The following is a 23,992-nucleotide window of genomic DNA, read 5'->3' on the forward strand; positions in this document are numbered from 1 at the left end:
AGAGGGCGCTAGGTGGCCGAGCCTGGACCTCGTGGGCCAGGGCGCCCTCTGCTGGTAGGGGAAGGGAGCCTGGAGCATTTGAAATCTGCCCCTGTGCTGTGGGTTAGCGGCAGCAGCTGTGTTGTGCTCTTCGGCTTGGGAACTGCAGGCCCTCTTCCACCCGCCCCACCCCTCACCCTCAGAGTCAGGCGTCTGGGCCTAGCAACTGTCTCTGGTGCCTGCACTCAGGCAGCTGGAGGGGGTGGGGAGGAGGCTGCCTCGGAGGCCCGCACAGGACTGTGGCCAGGCAGCTCTAAGTTTCTTTCTTCAGCGGCCCTGGCGATGAGGCCCAGCTGGTCCGGCTTCGGATCCAGGACCTGGCATGGCTGTGAGAAGGACTTTGGGCCAGAGCTGTGGCGTTTAAAGTTTGTTTGTTCTAAGAGTGAAAGCCATCGATTCTGGATGGCTATGACCTTGAACTATCACTTCTCTCCAGGCTTCAGGTGTCCCCTTCTTTTTTTAAAAAAGTATATTTTTATTGATTTCAGAGAGGAAAGGAGAGGGAGAGAGAGATAGAAACATCAATGATGAGAGAGAACCACTGATTGGCTGCCTCCTGCATAGCCCACACTGGGGATCAAGCCCACAACTCAGACATGTGCCCCAACTGGGAATTGAACCATGACCTCCTGGGCCACAGCAGCCAGGCTCCCCTTCATTCTTTAAAATAAACATTTATTGAGCACCTCCTATGGGCCAGGTTTAGGCAGCAGAGATACAGCAGTAAATAAAACAGACAAATGTCAGCTCCATGAGGTTGGGAACTGACATTCTAGTGAGGGAGGCAGACAAGTAAATATTAGAGGGTAAGGTCTATAGAAAAAAAGGAGGGAGGAGATGTCAAGTATGATCTGAGAAGTTAACATCTGAACAAAGACTTGAAGGAGGTGAGGGGGCCCATGATGGGGAAATCTGAAGGAAGACCATTCCAGGCCAAGGGAGCAGCATGTGCAAAGGTCCTGAGGCAGGAGGGGCAGGGCTGGCAAGTTCAAAAGACAGCAAGGAGGCCAGTGTGGCTGGAGCAGAGGGAGCAAGGAGGAGCCAAGGTCTGGAGATGATGGAGCCAAGGTCAGGGCCAGAGCAGAGAGGACCTTGGAGGCCACTTTAGCTTTTACTCTGAGATAAGGAGCCCCGGAGGGTTTCAGGCAGAGAAATGACTTAGAGTGTAACACCATCACCCTGGCTACTGTACTGAGAATGAACTGTAGGGCAGAAATAGGGACACCGGTTAGGAACCCAGTAAAGAAATCTAGGCGAGACACAATGGTGCCTCACACCACACTGCTGCCAGGGTGGGGGTGGGGAGGTGATGAAAAGGTAAAGCCCACAGAATTTCCAGAGAAGACACTGCAGACACTGCCCCAGGAGCCGCCCTAGCCCAGGCCAACCCCACGGCGTTCTTCAACATTGCCGGCGAGCCCTTGGGCCTCATCTCCTTCCAGCTCTTTGCAGACCAAGTTCCAAAGACAGCAGAAAACGGCCCTGCTCTGAGCACTGGGGAGGAGTGATTTGGCCATGAAGGGTCCTGCCTTCACAGAATTATTCTGGGATCTGTGCGCCAGGCTGGTGACTTCACACAACATAATGGCACAGGCGGCGAGTCCATCCAGGGAGGAATGAGAGTCGCCCTCGAGTACATGCGTCCTGGCATCTTCTCCATGGCGAAAGTTGGGCCAACACAAACGGTTCCAGCTTTTCATCGGCGCTGCCGAGCCTGAGGCGTGCTTGGCAAGCACGTGGCCTTCGGCAAGGTGAGAAAGGGCACGAGGACTGTGGAGCCGTGGAGCACCCTGGGTCTGGGAATGACAAGACCAGCTGACACCCTGGGTCCGGGAATGACAAGACCAGCTGACACCCTGGGTCCGGGAATGACAAGACCAGCTGACACCCTGGGTCCGGGAATGACAAGTCCAGCTGACACCCTGGCTCCGGGAATGACAAGTCCAGCTGACACCCTGGCTCCGGGAATGACAAGTCCAGCTGACACCCTGGCTCCGGGAATGACAAGACCAGTAGCAAGCAGGTCCCCACGGCTGGCTGTAGACGGTGCCAACGTTGCCTCGTGTTTTACCTTAACCACTGGGCCATCCCTTCCACAGCACAGGAGCGCACCCCACGCCCACTGCTCGCGACACCCTGCCATCTCTGTGCTCTCGCTGCTGTTGCTGGGGTTCCATGTTGTCCTTGTCCCCTTCCGAGTCCTGCTGGATGAAGAGTTGTTGATAATTATGAAATTAAAACTAAACATCCTCATCAACAAAAGAGAGGGAGAAAGAGGAGGAGGTGAGGATGATGCCAACGTTGTTGGCAGAATTACTGGAAGAATGGAAGTGCCATGGACTGAAATGGAGAAGACGACGGTGGGCTGGTGTGGGGGCAGGTCAGGAGGTCACGGTTAGACGTGCTAAATTTGAGATCCAGGTACAGATGCCGGGTAGGGGTTGGATACCTGAGCCTGGAGGTCAGGGTTCAAGTCTGGGCTAGAGCTAGAAGCTTCATTGAAATCCTGTCCTGACCCAGAAGTCCTGGCCCTGAAACACATTCCAGCACCGCTGACCTGGGAGCTTGTTAAACTGCAGGTACCTGCCCCTCCGGCCCCCCTGCAGGGTCTGATTCAGTAGCTTCTGGGTGGAGTCTAACTAGTTATTTTTTTGTTTTTAAAGATCACTTCCCCACCCCATTTATGTGAGAGTGGGAGGGAGGGAAGAAGGGGGGAGAGAGAGACAGAGAAACTTAGATGTGAGAGAGACACATCGATTGGTTGCCTCCCACACGAGCCCCAACCAGGGCCAGGGATCGAACCTGCAACCCACATACGTGCCCTTGACTGGGAATGGAATCCGAAACCCACGGGCCGATGCTCTAACCACTGGCCCACACTGGCCAGGGCACCTGACTGGTTTTGAACAGACCACTCCAGGTCATTCGGAGGAGCTGACAGATTTGGGAACCCTGCTCAATCTACCTACGCTCAGTTTTGTATAATAATGTCTTTGATGATATTTGACAATATAAACAGTCATGTTGCCGCCACTACAATGCAGACACGGAATCTATGCAATTACAAGCTGCAGCTTCCCCCGCTCCCCTGTGCCCTTCTGCAGTCAGCTCTCGCCTCCACTCCAGCCCCTGGAGACCGCTCATCGGCTTCCCGTCCCTATGGTTTTGCCTTCTCCAAACCGTCGTACGGATGGAATCATACAGCAGGTGGCTTTTGGTGCTGTCTTCCTTTTTATCCAGCATCACGTTTTATTACTTATTTAATCCTCACCTGAGGATATTTTCCCATTGGTTTTCAGAGAGAGTGGAAGAGAGAGGGAAAGACAGAGAAATATCAATGTTAGAGAAACACATCGATTGGTTGCCTCCTGCACGTGCCCTGACTAGGGCCTGGGCTGGGGAGGAGCCTGCTACCGAGGTACTAGGCATATGCCCTTGACCGGAATCGAACCCAGGACCTTTCGGTCCACAGGCCGACGCTCTATCCTCTGAGCCAAACCAGCTAGAGCTTATGTGGAAGTTTTATACAAAACTGAGCTTTAATATCTTCCCTAATACTTATACTATAGCTTCTAATCTGAATATGTATTATGAAGAATGTGTTATGAAATTTTTATCAAGACTAACTCTAGCTCAACCACTGAGCCACCCAAACCACTCAGAGGCTGTGCAAATATTTGGGTTTCTATGTGCCCTGCTGCCTGGGGCTCACGGCTGCTGGGAGGCGGCCCCGGGAGGGGGGGGATGGGGTCAGTGGGCAGGGACCATGTTTACCATCTCCTCCTGGTGGACGGTTGCTACTCCGCTCTGCCCCCCACCCCAGTTGTGTGCAAACCAAGGGACAAGGGGCTCTCTTAGGAGTAAATGGCAGTGGCTTTTGCACATCGGCTGTTTGCCAACTGTTTTGCCTGTTCAGGGGGCATGCTTTTTTTTAAATATACATACATTTTTTATTGATTTCAGACAGAGAGAGAGAGAGAGATAGAGAGAGAGAGAGAGAGAAACATCAACAATGAGAGAGAATCATTGATCTGCTGGCTTCTGCACACCCCCACAGTGTATCAAGCCCACAACCCAGGCATGTGGCCTGACCAGGAATTGAACTGGGAACCTCTTGGTCCTGGCTCAAGCTCAACCACTGAGCCACATCGGCCGGGCCTTGATGTGGTCTTGTTTAGCCACAACCTGGGCCCTGGGGACAGAGAGAGCTGCCTGGTGTTCTGTCTCAGCACTCTCTATCTCTGTGACCTTGGGCAAGTGTCCTGGCCTTTCTCTAGCCTCCGTTTTCTGCTCTGTAAAAGGGGGTTGGCCCTCACGGCAGTCTTACTGTGCAGCATGAGGATTCATGAGCTAATGCAAGTGGCACGGTGCCTGACAGAGGGAGGGCTGCATTGGTGGCTCACAGTGACCTTCCCGACGGTGACAGAGTGAATCAGGATGGACTGGGAGGTCTGCCTGAGTCAGAGCAAAGAGTGGGGGTTCTGGAAACCAATGGCCTAACTTGCAGTGCCACCATAATGCCACTTAACTGTCTGTGCCACTCGAGCCAGGCCCTGTCCTCGCTGTAAAATGAAGGGGCACAACAAGATTTGCCCTCTAAGATGCCTCCGGATGGTCCAGGAAGTGGTTCTCAAACTGGAGAACTTATTAAAACACAGATTGCTGGGCCCCACCCCCAATTGCTGGGCCCCACCCCCAGAGTTTGGTTCAGTAGGTCTGGGAGCGGGGAGTCCAAGAATTTGCATTTCTAACAAGTTCCTTGGTTTGCTGCTGCTGGTGGTGCAAGGACCACAGCTGAGAAAGCCCTGGTTTGGATAATTGGAGAACCAGACTCTCCCCTGAGCCCAGCATCCTCCCAACCTCAGAGGCAGGGCCAGGGAGTGGGAGTCAGAGTCCAAGAGGAGCCAGCCTCCTGGGGCCCCCGGGAATGTCCCCTTCCAGCTGCACCTGGGACCGGAGATCTCCCGTCACTGGGAGAAAAAGCCAGACCCCCCGGGGGTGGATCCCTTCTCGGGGGCGGGGCGGGGGAGTTGCATCAGGTCCCTGGAGGAGGGGCTCCTGGGTGGAAAGAACTGGTAATCAGGCCCTTGGGCAAATGGAAAGGCTGGAGTGGGAGCCGGAGGGCTCAGGGGCTGCGAGCAGCACAGGGGCTGGGCTCAGAGCTGGAGGTGCAGCTCCCCCTTTACTTCTCATTCATTGTTGACATTTAAAAAACAGAATGAGGCCCAGCTGGTGTGGCTCAGTGGCTGAGCACTGACCTATGAACCTGGAGGTCAGGGCACATGCCCAGGCTGCGGACTCGTTCCCCAGTGGGGGGCGTGCAGGAGGCAGCTGATCAGTGATTCTCTCTCATCATTGATGTTTCTCTCTCTCTCTCTCTTCTCTCTCTCTCTCTCTTCCTCTCTGAAAGCAATAGAAAATATTTATTTTTATTTATTTTAAGAATAAATAAAAATAAACAGAATGAGAAAAAGAAAATTGCCAGTGTTAGCATTTTGAGATAGTGGCTTTTGGTTTTAAAAACATCAATCTCTTTTATTCCTCCTCCTGGGGATGGAGCCAGAAACCCCCAGCATGTGCCCTGATTGGGAATCGAACCAGCCACCTCCTGGTGCATGGGTCAATGCTCAACTACGGAACAACACTGGCCAGGCTGTTTTATTATACATCATTCAACTGAGTATCTGCACGGTGCTCTGGGCTGAATTGTGTCCTAACTCCCAGAACCTCAGAACGTGACCTTATTTGGAAACAGGGTCATTGTACATGAACGTAGATAAGATGAGGTCACATTGGGATATCGTGGGTCCCTAATCCAGTATAACTGCTGTCCTTGTAAAAAGGGGAAATCTGGCCCTGGCCGGGTAGCTCAGTTGGTTAGAGCATTGTCCAGATACACTAATGTCGTGGGTGCCATCTCCGGTCAGGGCACAAACAAGAATCAACTAATGATTGTATAAATAAGTGGAACAATAGCCGAAACCGGTTTGGCTCAATGGATAGAGCGTCGGCCTGCGGACTGAAAGGTCCCAGGTTCGATTCCGGTCAAGGGCATGTAACTTGGTTGCGGGCACATCCCCAGTAGGGGTTGTGCAAGAGGCAGCTGATCGATGTTTCTATCATCGATGTTTCTAGCTCTCTATCCCTCTCTCTTCCTCTCTGTAAAAAATCAATAAAATATATTAAAAAAAATAAGTGGAACAATAAATCGATGTTTCTCTCTCTCACACAAAATCAATAAATAAAAAAGAAAAAGGAGATTTACACTCAGACATGCACACAGGGACAATACAAGGTGTAAACCGAAAGTTCTGCTACCATGAAGCTGCTAGAAGCCAGGAGAGAGGCCAGAACAGATACCCCCCAGCGCCTACAGAGGGAGCAACGGCCTGCTGGCACCCTGATTGACCTCAGACTTTTAGCTTCCAGATCCGGAAGACAGCACATTTCTGTTGTTTAGTCACTCAGTTGGTGGTACAGCCCTTTGTTATGGCAGCCCTAGCAAACTACAATACATGACATAACCTCTTTTGAATATATGGTTTACAGTAAAAACATTTTTAAGTACCAAAATGTCATATATAACATAAGAAATACACATATTTCCTCTGTCAAAATTTGCAGTCTTTTTCTCCATGAATTTATATTTGCACGTCCCCCTGCCTCCAAGCTCCTACGTAGGCTTACTACACACCCCATTCTGCAACCTGTTTTCCAACCAATATGTCATGATTATTGCCCGGCCGGCATGGCTCAGTGGTTGAGCATCGACCCATGAATCAGGAGGTAACAGTTCGATTCCCGGTCAGGCACCTGCCTGGGTTGTGGGCTCAAACCCCAGGAGGGGACGTGCAATTGCATCATCATTGATGTTTCTATCTCTCTCTCCCTCACCCTTCCTCTCTCTGAAAGCAATACACATATATTAAAGGAAAGAAAGGAAGGAGTCTGTGCTGGCCAGGCTTAGAGTGGTTTGCATTCAGAACACACGGTCTAGCGATCCAGAGTAATAGCAGAATAACTCAAGTACTTACAACTCCCCAACACCACAAAAGGGGCAGGTGCCCAGACGACATCTGTACTTTCAAAATTCCTCTTTTCTTTCCCATCCCACATCCTTTACACACTACAGGTGTCCCTGCGCCCTCTCTTCGGCACCCCTATCCCCACACGTCCTTGTTCCTGGCCTTTCCCTTCTCCTCCTCCTTCCTGCCCAGCTCTAAGCCCCAAAGAACTGCATTGGCATGGAAGGAGCCTTCTCAGATGGTGGGGAGGGGAAAAACCACAGAGGGCAGAATCCTCCTGTGGGTGGGCAGGGAAAAGCTTTAATCATGTTACCTGGTCCCGTTACAGCGGTCAGCTGTGGGCCCCTTGCAGACTGGTGGGATGTGTTGGCCTAGTGCCCCTCGCACTGGGTTTAGCACATAGTAGGGACTTATTGCTTCAATGAAGGTGGGAGCATTGACAAACAAGTCTATCTTGGGGATAGCAAGAGACATTTTACAAAGGTGTTTGACCTAGGCCTGGAAGCAGGAAGTTTATCTTGGGCAGCAAGAAGGACATCTCTTCCTCGGAAGAGGGGGGACTTAAGAGTGAGTGGGGAAGACAGAGATGGGGGAGCGAGGGAGAAGGTGGAGGGTATCCCACTTGATGGCTTTATTTTTCTCTATGAAAAAGAAGAGTCGGAGTATGGGATGGGGAAGAGGCAAAGGTTTGGAAAAGCCACTGTGGGGAAGGGGAAGGGTTTGGGGACAAATAGAACAATTGCTGGACAGTGGTTTGTGGGTTTGGTCTTGGCAGAGCCTCAGATGGTTGGGTTACAGGGATTGGGGACCCACCATTTATTCACCAGGGAGAAAATGAACCGGTCAAAGGGACCGGAATGTTCCCTAACGCTGAAAAATGACTGTGAGAGCGAGGCAGAAAAGCAGGATGGAGGTGGAATTTAAAATTTCGGGCGGATAAGTTGTGTGGCCCTGACGGTGCCTGGCTGAGGGGCGGGGAAGGCCTCGGAGATGAGCACGTCCAGGAACTGGAAGCCAGGGTGGCCCTGAGGATGTTAAAGTCTCTCAGAATCCAGGGCGGAACCCTGAGCCACGTGACAGCCCCTCATGATTGGCTGACAGTGAAACATAGTTGAGAAGATGGCGGCTCAGCGAAAACCTCATCACAGAAGGTCTGTACACTCAGTGGCATTCAGTGTACAGGACTCCGTGAGGAGCAAGGGGGACTCGGACCCTTCCTCATGTCTGGACCAAGACAGAGGCGATGTGGGAAGGGGAGAGGGGGTGGTGTGCAGAGGCCGGCCCCATCTCGATACCGACAGCAGAGGAGAGACAGGACTGGATTCCCAGGAGCAGGGCGCCGCTCAGGCCACTAACTTGTTCGGTGCCGTTTCCTAAAACGTATCAAATGGAGCAGGTCAGAGTTCTGTCGCCTCTCTGAGTTCTGGGACTCGAGGAGGCCCGCAGGCAGGGTCAAAAAGGCGGAAGGGGACAGCGGGGCCAGAATCCTGGGGCCGGCCGGCCGGGCCCGCCGGTGGCGTCGCGCGTCTCCATGGCGACGGGCAGCGTGGCCCGGAAGTAGGCGGTGCTTAAGACGGGCGGGGCATCTCTGTGACGCCAGGGTCCGGGCCTAAATGGCGAAACCCGAGAGGCTCACCGGGGGGTTTGAACTGGCCAATGGGCGAGCTCCCGACCGGGTGTCGGAAAAGGAGGCGGAAGCGGGGAGGAGCCGCCGTTGCAGCAGGACTACATCCGCCGCGGCGTCTCCATGGCACGACCCTGGCCTCCGACTTCAACGACTTCATAAGGAGGCGTTTCTGGGCGCAGCCGTGTCGCTCCTGGTGAGAGGCCGCCGGCAGGCGGGACCCAGGGCGCTCAGGGGCGTCCCGCGGCCACCGCCGGGGCCGGTCCCCGCGGACCCGATGGTCCCGGCCGGGCTCGCCGCGTCCCGCCGCCCCGCGCCCCCGCGTCGCCCCCAGCCCGCAGCCCGCCGGCGCGCTGGCCCCGCTCCCGTCAGAACCTGACCCCCCGCCCCGCCCACCGGCGCGGGCCTTCTCCTCCCGCTAACTGGCCGGCCGGCCGCCCCCTCCTCACCTGGCGACCGGCGGGGCTCGGCTCGCTCCTCTGCTGCCCTCCGGCAGGGCGTCGCCTTCTCTCTATGGGCAGAAACTGGTCCCCTTCTGCCCGCTGGTGGGTGGTCACCCCTCCGCTGACGGAGACTGGCCCCCCGCCCTCTTGCCTGCCTATGGGCGTCGCGGGGTTCGCCCTTCCCTCCCGGGGGCCTCGCACGGCAGTTATTGCCCGATCTCCGGACGCAGCGCTGTCCCCCCGGGTCCACCCGCTCGCGGTCCCGCTCCGCTTCCCTGCACAGCCAGGCGCCTGACCCGCTCTGACTCGGACCCTAGGTCCCAGCGGCCGCTGCTGCGACCGAGAGGCTTTCCCCCCCTCCGTCGGCGGTACCCACTCGCGGCTGAGCGCCCCGTCCCCGTCGCTCCGTTCTTCCCTCCTTCAAATACTATTGGTCCCTCCGGTAGCGATTCAGCGGGAACGCCCCTTCTCCTAGGAGACTGTTGCCCTGGCCCCCCACGAATATCCCCACACACCCCCAGCTCCCGGCGCTGGTTGCGGCCCTTTCGGGCCCACTTGGGGCCTAGCGGTTCTCTCCCACCAGCACCTCAGGTTTTCTTCCTGATGGCCCCCCACCCTCCCTCCTGGGTGGGGCCCGGGCGTGGTGGTCCTTTCCCCCAAGGCTCCGCCTCCCGTTCCTCCTCGGGGCGGGGAGCTCCGCCCCCCGCACTCACCAGCGCCCACCCGCCGCCCTGCAGGTCGCTCAGCCTCTCCTCTCTCCCCCCACTTTGGCAGGACAGTTGCTGTGCGACTTGGACAGTAGAGAGGAGCGCCTCCCAAGTTTTCATCCAACTGCCACCCCCAAAGCTTCCACCCTCCTCCCCTCAGAGAGGACGTTTGATGCCCGGCCCCTGAGATTCTCATTGACAAGCCCCTCTGAGTCCCCTTGAGCAGAGCCTGCTGACCCAATTGCCCACCTTTGCGGCTTTGATGCCTAGTCATGTCTGCCTCATCCTCGGGCGGCTCCCCCAGGTACTGCCAACGCGGGGGGCGCCTCCGCCCAAGGGCAGGGAAAGGTGGTCAGGGGCCCCCAGGCCAGGCTTGCAGGAGGCTTCTCTTTTCAGCTTCTCTGTTCGGTGTATTGAAAGTCTGGACCAAAATATTTGGAAATCATTTTTAAAGGGAAGGAGGGAAAAAAAAAGTGCATGCACACATTCTCAGCTCTGCCCGACTCCCTCCCTCTCTCCCTCCCTCCCTTTCTTCCCAGGTGTCCCAGTTCCTGGTAGCAAAATAGGGCCACTGTTGTTGTCTCAGTGGAGCACAAGGCTCATCCTTTTTGAAAGAAGACCAGGTGTCAATAAATGACTGATGTAGGAGGTGGATGTGGCAGTTAGCAAGGTGTTCATGGGATCCAAGTGGTTTGATGGGAAGTCCGCTCAGGGGACGAGGTGACCCAAACCTACTGGCTTCACGTAAATAGAAATGTTCTAAGTGGGGAAGGAAAAAAAACCTGTCTGTTAGATTTTGGTATTTCTTGGTTAAATGATTAGTAGGGCTCAATAAATTTTTTTTTTTATCAAGGTATAATATAATACAGCAAAATGCATGTTAAAAGGCTCAAGATTTTTTATATCGTATTTTATGTTGCATTATTTTCCCAGGTATTTGTGGGGAGGGCAAAGTCATATTTTGGGGCTGTCGGAGGCTGTCCGTGGAATGGACCAAATGAACTTTCCAGGTCCCTTCCCATCTTGGGATTCTTGGATGTAATACTGCCAGATTTTGGGGATTCAATGTTTGCTGCCTTTGCAAATCTGGTGGGAGGGCTGTTTGCGTATAAGCAAGATGAATTACACGTGGTGTTTAAAAACAACAACCCAAAACAAAAACAACCCGGCTTCTTAGGAGCTTAGAAAGGATCAAGTGGGGCATTTGGGGAACTGGTAATTTTTCATTCTCTTGGCTATATGACTGTTAATTTTATGAACTTGAGTCACAGGGACTTTGTTCCCGAGCTTATTGCTGTCTTTTTATGCCAGCCATTCCCCGCGCCACCTCTGCTCCAGGCACCGTCCTGGGCCCGTTCACCTTACCTACCCCAGCTGTTGCTCATGTGCTGCCTGTTTCTTGTCACCTGACAGGATGACAGCTGGGCTTTTCAGCAAAAGGTCACAATACATGTGATGCGATGGCAGGTTAAAAGGCCAGCCTGTGAATGCCACCGCCGCTGTTTCCATCCCACTGCCGGGCACACCATGCATGTTTGGCGCTCATGCAAAGGGAGCCAAGTGATTCCAGACCAGCTCTCCTAGCCGCCAACTTGTTACCCACCATATGTAGTGTATACTTTTGGGAGATCTAAGCAATAGAAGGACCCTAATTTTCTGGTAGTAACCTGGTTCTTATACCTGGGTGCAGGTTTCCATCGTGTGGGAAGAACGGAGTAACAAGTCTCACGCAGAAAAAGGTCTTGAGGACAGCTTGTGGCGCACCCAGTGTGACTGTGACGGTAGGTGACGGGCGCCCGGCGCAGCCCTCGGTCTGCAGGCCTGCCCCAGCGCTTCTGCACGTCTTTTCCAGGAGCTGCCTTACCGGCTGGCACCGCTGTAGCGTGGCACTTTGCTAGGGGCCTTCTGCTGAGCGATTGGGGGTGGTTTTGCTTGTGGTAAGGCTGCCGGGTTGAGCAGGTTGTCTTACACCTGGGCAAATTCCAAAAGTCTTTGGAACAGATTTTAATAATAATAATAATAATAATAATAATAAAGAAGAAGAAGAAGAAAGTAAGATGGGGAGGGGGTAGGAGCTGATGGTGAGTGAGGGGTACGTGGCTGGGATTTTGCCTTGTTTATACTTTTTTTTTTTTTTTAAATATATTTTATTGATTTTTACAGAGAGGAAGAGAGAGGGATAGAGAGTTAGAAACATCGATGAGAGAGAATCATCGATCAGCTGCCTCCTGCACACCCCCTACTGGGGATGTGCCCGCAACCAAGGTACATGCCCTTGACCGGAATCGAACCTGGGACCTTTCAGTCCGCAGGCCGACGCTCCATCCACTGAGCCAAACCGGTTTTGGCTGTTTATACTTTTTTAGAATCTATACAACCTTCTCACCTTGGCATTTCCTCCAGCTCTCTCTTTTCATCGTCTCTTACCTGCCTGCGGCCTGATTCATTGTGCCCCGTAATCATTTTGTGTGTTTGCTGTGCTAACCCGCATGCCCAGTACAGATCATGGCGTAGAAGGATTTGTCCGCTTCCCAGCTGTGCTGCACTAAGTCGAAGGAGGAGCTCTGCATTCCAGCAGGCTGGGACGGAGATCCAGCTCTGAGCACCTGGGGCCGGGGTTTGGGCTCTTGTAGAACCTGCGGGTCTTGCAGACCCTTCTCTCAGTTGGACTGGGTGCCTCTGATGGTCTGCAGCTGGAATCTCTGCAGGAGCCTGCTGAATGCACTGCCGCCTTGTCCCTGCCTGCATGCCCGTAGTCAGTAGCTGTCCTGCTCGCTTGGTGGCGAGGCCCTTAGTGGCCCCCAGAGGCTGCGCGTTCTGTGTTTTATGCCCAGTTTACTCATCCACAGATCACCCTTTTTTGTGTTGTCTCCCTCGGCCTGCCAGAAGCGAACTATGAAGGACCGCTCTTCAACTCCCCCCTTACATGTTCATGTGGATGAGAACACCCCTGTCCACGTCCACATAAAAAAACTCCCGAAACCAGCAGCGACCAGCAGCCAGGTAGGAGCATGCCCGTGGGGCAAGGTGAAGGCTGCGGAGCAGGGTGACACTCTCCGCTCGGCCTCCTTGCGCTCCTAACTCCAAAGGTTGGACAGACGAACGCACTTGCTCTCCGAGGTCAGTGGCCTGGTTAGAAGGTAGGCAGGACTGGCATCTAGGAGTGGCGGCAGCAGCGTAGTCAGAAAGAGGCTCCCTTGCAGAGTTGGAGATGGATGCCGTCGATCAGAGTGACACCACAGCCGGCTGTGTGGGAGAGTGACCCTGGTTTGTCCTTTTCCACAGAAATCTCATAAGCGCGGAATGAAAGGGGACACCGTGAATGTGCGGCGGAGTGTCCGGGTGAAAACCAAGGTACCTTGGATGCCCCCCGGAAAATCATCTGCCCGGCATGTGGGATGCAAGTGGGAGGTAGGCTCACTCTTGTTCAGGCTTTTCCCCTCGGACTAGTCAGGGTCTATCTAGCAGGCCTCACACTCGGTGCGATTCAGGGTCGGCTGTAGCTGTTAGACATCCAGTAGGTCCCGTTTACTGAGAGCCTTGCTGAACCCTGAAAGTACGTGAGTCTTCTTGAGTCCTCACAACAGTGAGATGTGGGAGGGCCTGCTCTCCTCATGTACAGATGAGGAAATGAAGGCCCGGACAGTGAGGGCTCACAGGGAAAGTGGCAGAGCTGGAGTGAGTACTCAAGGGTCTCATTCTAGGGGCTGTACGCTTGACCTCTGTAATTTATATGTGAGGAGCCATGTGCCTTTTTCCATGTTACTGTGATAGTATTGGAGCATAACTAGATCTACATTTGTATGCATATACACCAGAACGTACATACCCCGCACAGCGTCGCCTCTTTGGAGGTAGTCACCGTTAAGACCATGCACAGATTCCACAGTGTCATCAAAGCCACTTTTGGAATAAACTGATGCATAGTTGCCTTCAGACTTAGTTGTCAAGATAACAAGAGAGCTGTTGTCTTTTTTAGCCACACCTCAGCATGCCTGTCCATCCATCTCTGCAGTAGTTCATGCTGCGTATGTTTATTGAGACTTATGCCAGACTCTGCGGGGCGCTGGGTTACACCTGCAGCGAACAGATGTGCCCATTCTAGTCACTGGCAGTGAAAAAACTCAAATGATAAGACAAGGCCTTTTGGTCATGTTTTAGACAGAGGTCTCGTTATGGGGACAAATAAAACGCTTGAGGCTACTTTACGATGATGATACCTGATCTATTTTGGAAGATTCAGTTTTCTGAAAGCTTATTACTTCTATAATTAACAAGAAATAAAAGTAATTATCCTAAAGTTTCTAATCATACTTATGGTTTTGACTCCCTGATTTACCTGTTTGTCCCTAGGAGATTACTGGAGTGTGGGGATTCTAGGGAATAAGTGAACAGTGTTCTGACAGTTTTGAGAGGATCGTGAAACCGATTCGACTGTTCTGGAGATAGCTTGGCAGCATCTATTTAAACATTGCTTCTAGTTTTACATTTAGGAATTTATCTTTATTTAATATATTTTTATTGATTTCAGAGAGAAAGGGAAAGGGAGAGAGGTATAGAAACATCAATGATGAGAGAGAATCATTGATCGGCTGCCTCCTGCATGCCCCCCACTGGGGATGGAGCCCACAACCCTGGCATGTGCCCTTGACCAGAATCAAACCCGGGACCCTTCAGTCCACAGGCCGACGCTCTATCCACTGAACAAAATGAGGTAGGGCATAGGAATTTATCTTTAAAAAGTCACAGAAGAGCCCTAGCCGGTTTGGCTCAGTGGATAGAGCATCGGCCTGAGGACTAAAGGGTCCCGGGTTTAATTCCGGTCAAGGGCATGTACCTTGGTTGCAGGCTCCTCCCCGCCCAGGACCTGGTCAGGGCTCATGCAGGAGGCAGCCAATTGATGTGTTTCTCTCACATCGATGTTTCTCTCATGTCTTTTCCTCTTTCTTCCACTCTCCCTAAAAATCTATGGAAAAATATCCTCAGGTGAGGATTAACAATTAAAAAAAAGAATAAGACATGCACTTATCCATGCCAACCACATTAAAAAAAAAAAAAAAAAAAAAACCCTGACCAGTTTGGCTCAGTTGATAGAGCCTATGGTCAAGGGCATGTACCTTGGTTGCGGGCACATCCATAGTGGGGGGTGTGCAGGAGGCAGCTGATCGCTGTTTCTCTCTCATCTGATGTTTCTGGCTCTCTATCACTCTCCCTTCCTCTCTGTAACAAATCAATAAAATATATTTTTTAAAAAGTCACAGAAGAATACAGGGACTGTGTTTGCTACAGCATTGTTTGTAATAGAGAAAAATCAGAAGCAACCTAAATGTCAGTCAGGAGGATATTGCTTAAATTATGTTACATCCATACAATGGAATACCATGTAACCATTGCCGAGATTGAGGTAGTAGAGCCACATAGCATGGAGAGTTCGGCTCAGTTTGTCCAGAAAGGGGAGTCTGTGTGTCCCTGTGTGGATATGTTTGTATGCACATAACATTTTCTGGGAGGGTATACAGAAGTGTTACGCAGTGCTTACCCTTGGAGTATGGGAGGCTTTAATGGTTTATTTTTAATGGCATGCTTGAATTTCTTTATAAGCATACTATATTTTAACATTTAAGATGCTTTGCAAAACAATGAAAAGACTTGGTAGTTTTCAGAGTCTACAACAAAGATATGCCGCTATGGAAACTGGCGTCCTTTTGACCTGAGTTGCTAGGAACTATGGTCTCTGGAAAGCTCAGTGTCTGTTTCAGACCTGGGCCACAGAATCCAGCAGTGGATGGGCCCAGAGGGGTGACTTGTCATCTCTCAAACAGGAGCTGTCCTTCATGCTACTTGGGCCAGCCCTTCCCCACTTCCCAGGGGCCCTTGGTGTGCCTGGGAGGCCCCCGCCTGGCCTTTCTGTTCGGGACAAGGTGGAGGTTTGTGGTGGAGCGGGACGTGGTCCCAGAAGCTGCAGTGTGCATGTAGGGATTCTAGTTTTCTAAAAACCCTTTCGGATACATAAGGTTAGCTTTGAGAAAAAGAAGGTCTGGCTTTGTTCTCTATTATTAAATGAAGGGCTCTATTTCTATTACGGAAAACTGAAAATACAGAAAAATAGGAAATTGCCTGTAATTCTTCTCTAATCTGGCTCCTATTAAGTTTTAAAATATTTAGTTGTAATAGAGAAAAATCAGAAGCAATCTAAATGTCAGTCAGGAGGGTATTGCTTAAATTATGCTACATCCATACAGTGGAATGCCATGTAACCATTGCCGAGATTGAGGTAGTAGTTATACTGCCATGCACAGATCAGCCAGCTTCCCCAGAATCTCCCCTCTGACCCTTTCTTTTCACGTCCTCCCCAAAGGTAATCACTGTCCCAAAACTAATATTTTAGTACTTTTACCATATCCATGCAAGTGTGTGTTTTTAAATTGATTTTAGAGAGGAAGGGAGAGAGGGAGAAACATGGATGTGAAAGAGAAGCATTGATTTGTTGCCTCCCGTAAGCATCCCAACTGGGGATCGAACCCACCATCGGGGTATGTGCCCTGACCTGAAATTGAACCTGAAACCCCTTGGTCTATGGGACGATGCTCCAACTAACCGACCTACCCAGTCAGGGCTGCAGAGTTGTTTTTTCACTTCGATTGTGATGATGCTTTCTGTATGTTTTCCTATTTCCTTTTAAATATTAAAAATTATTTTTCTTATAAAAGCAATGTATAGTCATTGTTGATAAATTAGAAAATCCAAGTTACGGAAGAAACTGAAAAACACCTATGATCCCACCACCCTGAAATGACCTATGTCACTTGCAACTTCCTGATCTTGTCTTATGAACAGACTCATTTTTAATTTTTGTAACAATGGGATTATATTTTAATTATTGTACAACATCCTTTTTAAAAAAAATGTTTATATTTATTTTAGAGAGAGAGAAGAAGGGACGGGGGAGGGGTGGAGAGAGAGAGACATAGAAACATCAATGAGAGAGAAACATCCATCGGCTGCCCTCTGCACGCCCCGTCCTGGGGATGGAGCCCGAAACCCAGGCCTCTGCCCTGACCAGGACTCAAACCAGCAACCTCTTGGTGTATAGGGCGATGCTCAATCCCTTGAGCCACACCTGCCGGGCACAACATCCTTTTTTAAAAACATACTTTAACTATGTTTCCGTTGCATGTTATTATTTTTTAGTGGTTTTATTTTTAATTTTTATGTTTTGATTTGAGAGAGAGAGGAGAAAGAAACATTGATTGGTTGCCTCTGGCAATTGGGGACCAAACCTGCAACCTGGGTATGTGCCCTGACCAGGAATCGAATCAGTGACCTTTTGGTACATGGGGCAGCTCTCAACCAACTGAGCCACGCCGGCCAGGGCGCATGTTAATTTTTTAAGACAGTATTCTATTATATGTGTGTTTGTACTGTTACGTATTTAAACAATACTATATTGTCATATATTTATCTGTATCCTTGCCTTGAATTTAAATACTGATTCATTTTCTTGATAAATCCCTAGAAATAGAATTGCTGGAACCAAAGGCACATACATTTTTTAAATTGTGCCCAATGAGTCCTACTTGTTTAACATAACAGTTACACTCTTATTGTATACTACCTTTTACTCCTGATAGCCATCCTCTTTTCCTGGAAATTGGCACAGAAGGTCAGCCAACAGTGGCTTAAGAGGAGCAAAGAGCCCTAGCCGGTTTGGCTCAGTGGATAGAGCATCGGCCTGTGGACTGAGAGTCCCAGGTTCGATTCCGGTCAAAGGCACATGCCCAGGTTGCGGGCTTGATCCCCAGTTGGGAGCGTGCAGGAGGCAGCCGATCCATGATTCTCTCTCATCATTGATGTTTCTATCTCTCTCTCCCACTCCCTTCCTCTCTGAAGTCAATAAAAATATATTTTTTTAAAAAGAGGAGCAAAGAACTACATAAATAATGAGAAACAGCAGCTACTTAATGCATCAATAAATTTGTAGAATGAGTCAAGTTCAATTTACCAAAAACCCATGCAAATCCTGGACCCTCACATTATAATATTCTTTCTGAAGTCTTAATAGCAAAGCATTATACAGCTTTGCATAAACTCTTCTGAGGGGCATATGCATTTAAAATTGTTTTATGCTGATGTATTTAAATATTTTCTGAACATCATACCATATTATTCAGTATGTATTTCTAATAACATTTTTTCTATATAACCAAAATGACAATTATTACTCCTAAAAACTTTATTTCTTAATATCATAATATCTGGTGAATATTCAAATTCCCTCACTTGTCCTTAAAATGTCTTTTATGAAAGATTTGTTACCTTCACAACTATCTACTATTAGGCATTCATATTCATTTTAAAAACTTTTGACACATTTCACTTCCACTCTAGGTATATGAAAACATTTCTTGCCCCAAACTTTTGCCAACTTTAGAAATTACTGTTTTTGCCACTTTATGTTCTTTATTTTAAATACTATCTCTGTGTTAGAAAATATTTAAAAACATTTAAACAAGGATAGGTGGCATTCCATCAAGTAGGTATGGCATATGCTTGCTCCCGGGGCCCCTGTGGCTGGCCCGTTAGCAGTTCTGGTTCTTCCTGCCTCCGGTGGACAGCCAGGTGTGGTGGAGCTGATGGCTGTGGATTTGCCTTATGAGTTCCTGTGTTCTCCCTCCTCTACATCAGAATCCACCTCACTGCCTGGAGATTACGCCACCGTCTTCAGAAAAGCTGGTCTCAGTAATGCGGTTAAGTGACCTCTCTACAGAGGATGACGACTCGGGTCACTGTAAAATGAACCATTATGATAAGAAGATTGACAGTCTAATGAACGCAGTTGGTTGTCTCAAATCTGAGGTGAGGGATGTGGGAGGCTGGGCAGCTAGAACCTGAGGTTGTGTGGGACTTCCCAGGTGTGTTCCTGGTGGGCACCTCTCTGCAGGCCACCCACGCATCTCTGCCCAGAACGTGGGATGCCCCTGGAGGGTAGCCAGGGCAGCCTGGGATCCCTCTCCATTGGACACTGGCCCGGCCCACCCTGACCTTGCCTGGTGCTCTGTGTGGGCGGCCTATTTTAATACACCGATGAACCTGTCGTGGTAGAGTCCCTATTTTGGAAATGAAGTTTGTCCTCAGTTGCTGGACGGTGTCTTTGGGTGGAATGTGGCAATGGGAACGGAAACAACCTGGAAGACCACGGCCTCCAACTAGGAAGTTGGCGTTGCCGGCGTGAAACCCAGGCCTTCCCTGCTAATGTGGCCTGTGCCTCTAATCCGCCCCTGTACTCGGGGCCCTGGGCCCTCCCGGAGAACCTGGGGCGGGCGGCCTGGCAGCAGTCCCTCCTCCCGCCGTAGCCCACAGCACAGGGGCCTTTTGGTCACACCTCTCGTCCAGTTGACCCACGGTTTATAGCCTGGCTCTTTCCCCAACCAGCAAGCCACTCAGGCTGACTGTACTCGGTTTCCTCAGTAATGAGGAAATGAGCAGAATAGTTCCTTCCCTGAGTCTTTGTGACAGTGAACTAAGATTTCACCCCGATGCACCAAGTACCTATGTAGCTCTCACTCGGAGGTGGGCCTCACATGTGGCAGGGAGGAGGGCCCGCCCCTCAGTGGCCCCACCTGCATGCCCATGGACAGGTCAAGATGCAGAAGGGTGAGCGTCAGATGGCTAAGAGGTTCCTGGAGGAGCGGAAGGAGGAGCTGGAGGAGGTGGCCCACGAGCTGGCCGAGACCGAGCATGAGAACACGGTGCTGAGGCACAACATCGAGCGCATCAAGGAGGAGAAGGACTTTACCATGTAAGGCGGCCCTGCCCTGGAGGCCAGCCCTCCTTAGGAAGAGGACCCCCCCAGAGTGGGGGTGGGTGAGGGGAGCCTTTCTGGGAAAAGGGACATTAAAGGGAGTCCTGTAGATGGTTAGGAGTTAGGCAGGTGGATGCTGGGGAACATCCTGTGTGAGGGCCCCAAGAGGGGAGGCTTCTGTGACTGAGAAATGGAAAGCAGGCCTGAGTGAGGAGGGTGGGTGGGCAGAGGCAAGGGGTGCCATGGAGTTTGTCAGGGGCTGGCTCTTAGCAGCCCCTTTGAGGAGTTTGCATTGAGGGCAATTGGGAGCCATGGAAGGGTTTTCAAAGCAGGAAGTGGTGTGACCAGATTTGGCTCCAGTGTGGAGAGTGGATGGGAGGGCTCCAAAGCTGATCTGAAGATGGTTACGAGGCCAGGGCAGTGGCCAGGGGCAGGACAAGTAGGGCTGTAGGTGGCACCATGTGACCTGGTGTGGACGCCCTGCTTTGGTGCCCAGGTGTCTTTCTAGGCCACTCGGACCAGAGGGCTGCCTGTCCCCCCTCCCCCACCGTTCCTTGACTGGGAGATGAGGCTCACAGGGCATTGTGAGGCGAGCCTCAGAGCTCCGGGCGGCTGGGGCCTGAGAGGCTCAGAGCCCTCCCTTCTGGCCCCAGGCTTCAGAAGAAACACCTCCAGCAGGAGAAGGAGTGCCTCATGTCCAAGCTGGTGGAGGCGGAAATGGATGGGGCTGCCGCTGCCAAGCAAGTCATGGCCCTGAAGGATACCATCGGAAAGCTGAAGACGGTGAGTGGCAGGCAGAGCAACCTAGCCCTGCGACTGGGCCCAGAGAGGGGGCAGCCACAAGCTAGGGTGGGGGCTCTACGCAGTCATCAGGCTGACTTTATGACATCTCCAGGCGGGGGAAGGGCACATTGAACTCCTCGGCTCCCATCCCCCACTCTGAGGTCCAGGGCCGGACCCTCAAGGATGACCTCTGGTGGCCAGGGCCTCTGAGGAGACCTCATCATGGGTCTCTTGGGATCACTCCACCATCCGATTCCTGCAGTACAGTATCAGCCACCAGGTGGTGTCCTGAGCTTCCTCTCGGAAGCTTGCCCTGACTGCACTCACCCACACTGACTTTCCCCACTATGGCCGTCAGCGGGCCCAGATCCTGCCCATCCTTCCCGGTCCGAGACCTCCAGGAAGCTGTCCTCCCCACCCTGGCCCTGTACACAGCCCAGCTCTTTCCTGGGCTTCCTGGCACCAGCACCTCTTAAGTCCTGGTGTGGCCTGCCTCTGCCAGCTCCTCCCTTCTCTCCCTGAACCATGTAAGACTTCTTGCTGTCTTCCAGGAAAAACAAATGACCTGCACGGACATCAACACCCTGACGAGGCAGAAGGAACTTCTCCTGCAGAAGCTGAGCACATTTGAGGAGACCAACCGCACCCTCCGAGACCTACTGAAGGATCAGCACTGCAAAGAGGTGAGCTCCGGCCCGGGCCCACCGTGGGCGCCTGACTCCGATCCATGCCCATCCTCTCTGAGCCTCAGTCTCATCTTCTGTGAACAAATAATACTGTTGGTGACTGCCCTGAGAGGGCTGTAGAAAGATCGGACCAAATCATTCACATTGAGTGTCCGCCCCTGGTAGACGTGGAAGCTGGACTGGGCTGCACAGGAAGGACCGTGGAGTCAGGAGAAGGGCAGTGGGGAGTCGGGGAGGAGTTGAGCCTGTTCCAGAGCTCGTGCAGCAACACGGGGAGAGGACTAGACCTGAGCTTTGGGGAAGTAGAAGGAAGACTAACGGCCGGCGGACACACATTGTGTGGTATCACTTCATCTTCTTAAAAGATGGTCAGTGAAATATGTTTTATGTTAGCAAATTATTCTGAAAAGACTGACAACTATAAACTCCCATCTTCCTGTTTGGTTCAAAACCAAAGGGTTACCAAAGATCTCAAAACCCCTGGCTGTTGAAATGATGACACTTTTCTTAGTTGAGTGTCTTTTTGTCCCGATATTGTCAACTTGTTTTTACTTTTTAAAATTAATGTTTAAAATGAGTAATAATATGTGGTGTTCAGCATTCCAAACAAAACCTCGTCCACATCATTAAATCCCTCCTGTGTCTCCTTTGGCAGTAACCCCTTCTCCCTTCCTTCAGGGGACCTTTACCTCAAATCTGATAGTTTTATCATTTACGTATGTATCTTCAAGCAACATCTGGTATTGTTGAGCATGTTTTCAAACTTTACGTAAATGGTATTATTCCACACATATTCTATTGAGCTTGCTTTTTTCACTCAATATTTTTATGAAATCTGTTTTTATCCTTGTGGCTTAAGGTAATTACTTTTCACTGCTATGTCCTATCTTATGACAATACCACACTTTGTGTGTCCATTCTTCTGTTGATGGAGACCTACTTTCAGATCGTTTCTGTCACAGGTAGTGTTATTTGAGGACTCAGTGTACACTATCCTCGTGGGCTTGAGAGTATCTAGACTATATTTCTATGAATAGTACTAGTTCTAGCAAAATTATTTTCTTAAAAGTGTAATAACTTTTATTTCCAGCTCAGTGTTCTCGGTGGGTGGTTTTTACCTCTCTGATTTGTGACAGCTAAAATGCCCTGCAGAAAGCCTCCTCTTGGTACATGCCCAGTGGTGTCTATTTTAGTTGCAAAACCTGGGAGCAACCTTATCACCCAGAGGTTATGAGGGGAGTTTAAAAATAATGCAGTGGCACGTTAGAGACAGAAAGCCGATGAGAGGTGGCCGGGGGAGGAGAATGGAGGCTGACTGCGTAACAGGTCCAGGCTCTCCTTTTGGCGTGATGCGCATGTTCCGGAACTAGATAGTAGTGAGGATTGCCTCAGAATGTTCTGTATGCCACAGAATTTTAGACTTAATATGGCACAGTTTATGTTATAAGTATTTTACCGCATTAAAAAAATTAATGATGAAATGTACCAAAAACCATTGAATTGTACATTTTAAATTGGGTGACTTTATATCTTAATAAAACTACTTTAAAAAATCAAGTTGTAGCACAAAAAAACAGTATAATAACGTTTTGATAAAATTACACATGAATCTCTACTCCCCAAAAGATAATGTATCTCTACGTGTCCTTAAATAAATGCATAGAGGAAGGATGGGTGAGACGCTCATCAAACTAATAACAGGAGAACGGGGGTGAGGAGGACGAGCTTTATCTGCTCACTAATATTTCATAATGAGAAAGTAATTCATTACCTTAATAACTAGAAGTGTAATTTTGGAAAAGAGAAAGAATCAATAGAATGTAGCCGCCTAGGTTTATTGCTTAATGACTTGGCTTTCCCTTGCCTTCCCTGGAAGGATTCCGGAAGGCTGATGGAGCAACAAGGAACACTTCTGAAACGGCTGGCGGAGGCAGACTCCGAGAAAGCGGTACGTCAAGCGCCCCTGCCTGCTCTAGTGGTCGCCTCGCCAAAGCTGCCGGTGCTGAAAGGAGGCAGGAAAGCTGCAGCCTGCTCTGACCTTCCTCTGGGTCTTAGTTTCATGATCTGTGTAATGGGCTGAGTCCCCTGTCCTACCTGCTCCATTGGGCTTATCTAGTTGATCAGTTGAGAGTTTGAGCCACCAAGCCGGACACCAACCTGAGAGCTGGTGGTGAGGATGGAATTACAAATCATGACCGTCTGGCACCTGAATTTTGTGTTATGGATTAAAAGCTATCAAAAGGGATGGGCTCTGTCTGGATCACACCCACGCCTTTCTTCCCTCTCAGGTGTGCGTCTTACTTTGCTCTCCTAAACTCTAAGGGTCCCACCAAACTTGTAACCAAGGGAGCAACGAGCAGCAGCAGCTCATCCTGCGCTTCCCACCTGAACCTGTCTCCAAGACCCCTTTTCTCTGACTTTCACTGCGCTAACAGCAGCCCCCCCACAGCTCCCTTCTTTCACTGTGACTTTACTTCCAGTGATTCCACTTCTTCCCTAGAGGGCCAAAGCAGCACCTCGTAGTCTCTCATCTTGCTTCTTCTCTCTTAGACTTTCCGTGAGCTAATAGCACCCCCACCTTGGCGCCCTTCTTTCCTAGAACATTCCTAGGGAGCCAAAGTACACCACTGCCCAGGCTTTTGCTCCTTCTACCCTAAGCTCTTCCTTCGTTTCACAGGGGGCGGGGGGGTGGGGAGCCATCAAAAGGTACAGACTTTTTTTTTTTAAACATGTCTTTATTGATTTTTAGAGAGAGAGGAAGGGAGAGGGAAAAGGGAGAAATAGAAACATGGGTGACAGAAAAACATTGATCAGCTGCCTCCTGCATGCCCACTACTAGGGATTGAGCCTGCAAACTGGGCATGTGCCCTGACCGGGAATTGA

The 23,992-nt window shown here is 50.8% G+C and overlaps 1 protein-coding gene and 1 long non-coding RNA gene across 4 annotated transcripts in view; one reads left to right on the forward strand and one right to left on the reverse strand.

Moving 5' to 3' along the window:
* Window positions 1-697: 697 nt before the first annotated feature.
* On the reverse strand, window positions 698-9,473 carry LOC114226783 (uncharacterized). Its single transcript, XR_003612891.2, has 2 exons — window positions 9,138-9,473; window positions 698-2,240 (listed from the first exon to the last, which is right to left on the reverse strand). It is a non-coding gene; the product is annotated as an uncharacterized LOC114226783 (long non-coding RNA).
* The window catches only part of ODF2 (outer dense fiber of sperm tails 2), a 30,896-nt gene continuing 15,605 nt past the window's right edge, over window positions 8,702-23,992 (forward strand). The window contains exons 1-8 of one of the 3 annotated variants that reach the window (XM_028127296.2): window positions 8,702-8,884; window positions 11,529-11,619; window positions 13,124-13,249; window positions 18,524-18,694; window positions 19,477-19,637; window positions 20,294-20,423; window positions 20,975-21,106; window positions 22,986-23,057. In XM_028127296.2, the coding sequence (XP_027983097.1) occupies window positions 8,721-8,884; window positions 11,529-11,619; window positions 13,124-13,249; window positions 18,524-18,694; window positions 19,477-19,637; window positions 20,294-20,423; window positions 20,975-21,106; window positions 22,986-23,057 (1,047 nt within the window). In that variant the 5' untranslated portion in view covers window positions 8,702-8,720. Of the gene's footprint in view, window positions 8,885-9,162; window positions 9,234-11,528; window positions 11,620-13,123; window positions 13,250-18,523; window positions 18,695-19,476; window positions 19,638-20,293; window positions 20,424-20,974; window positions 21,107-22,985; window positions 23,058-23,992 lie in introns of those variants that run through there. The other 2 variants (XM_028127301.2, XM_054726937.1) reach the window with 2 other exon arrangements.

The sequence above is a fragment of the Eptesicus fuscus genome, chromosome 15 (assembly GCF_027574615.1).
Source record: "Eptesicus fuscus isolate TK198812 chromosome 15, DD_ASM_mEF_20220401, whole genome shotgun sequence".
Taxonomy (NCBI): Eukaryota; Metazoa; Chordata; class Mammalia; order Chiroptera; family Vespertilionidae; genus Eptesicus; species Eptesicus fuscus.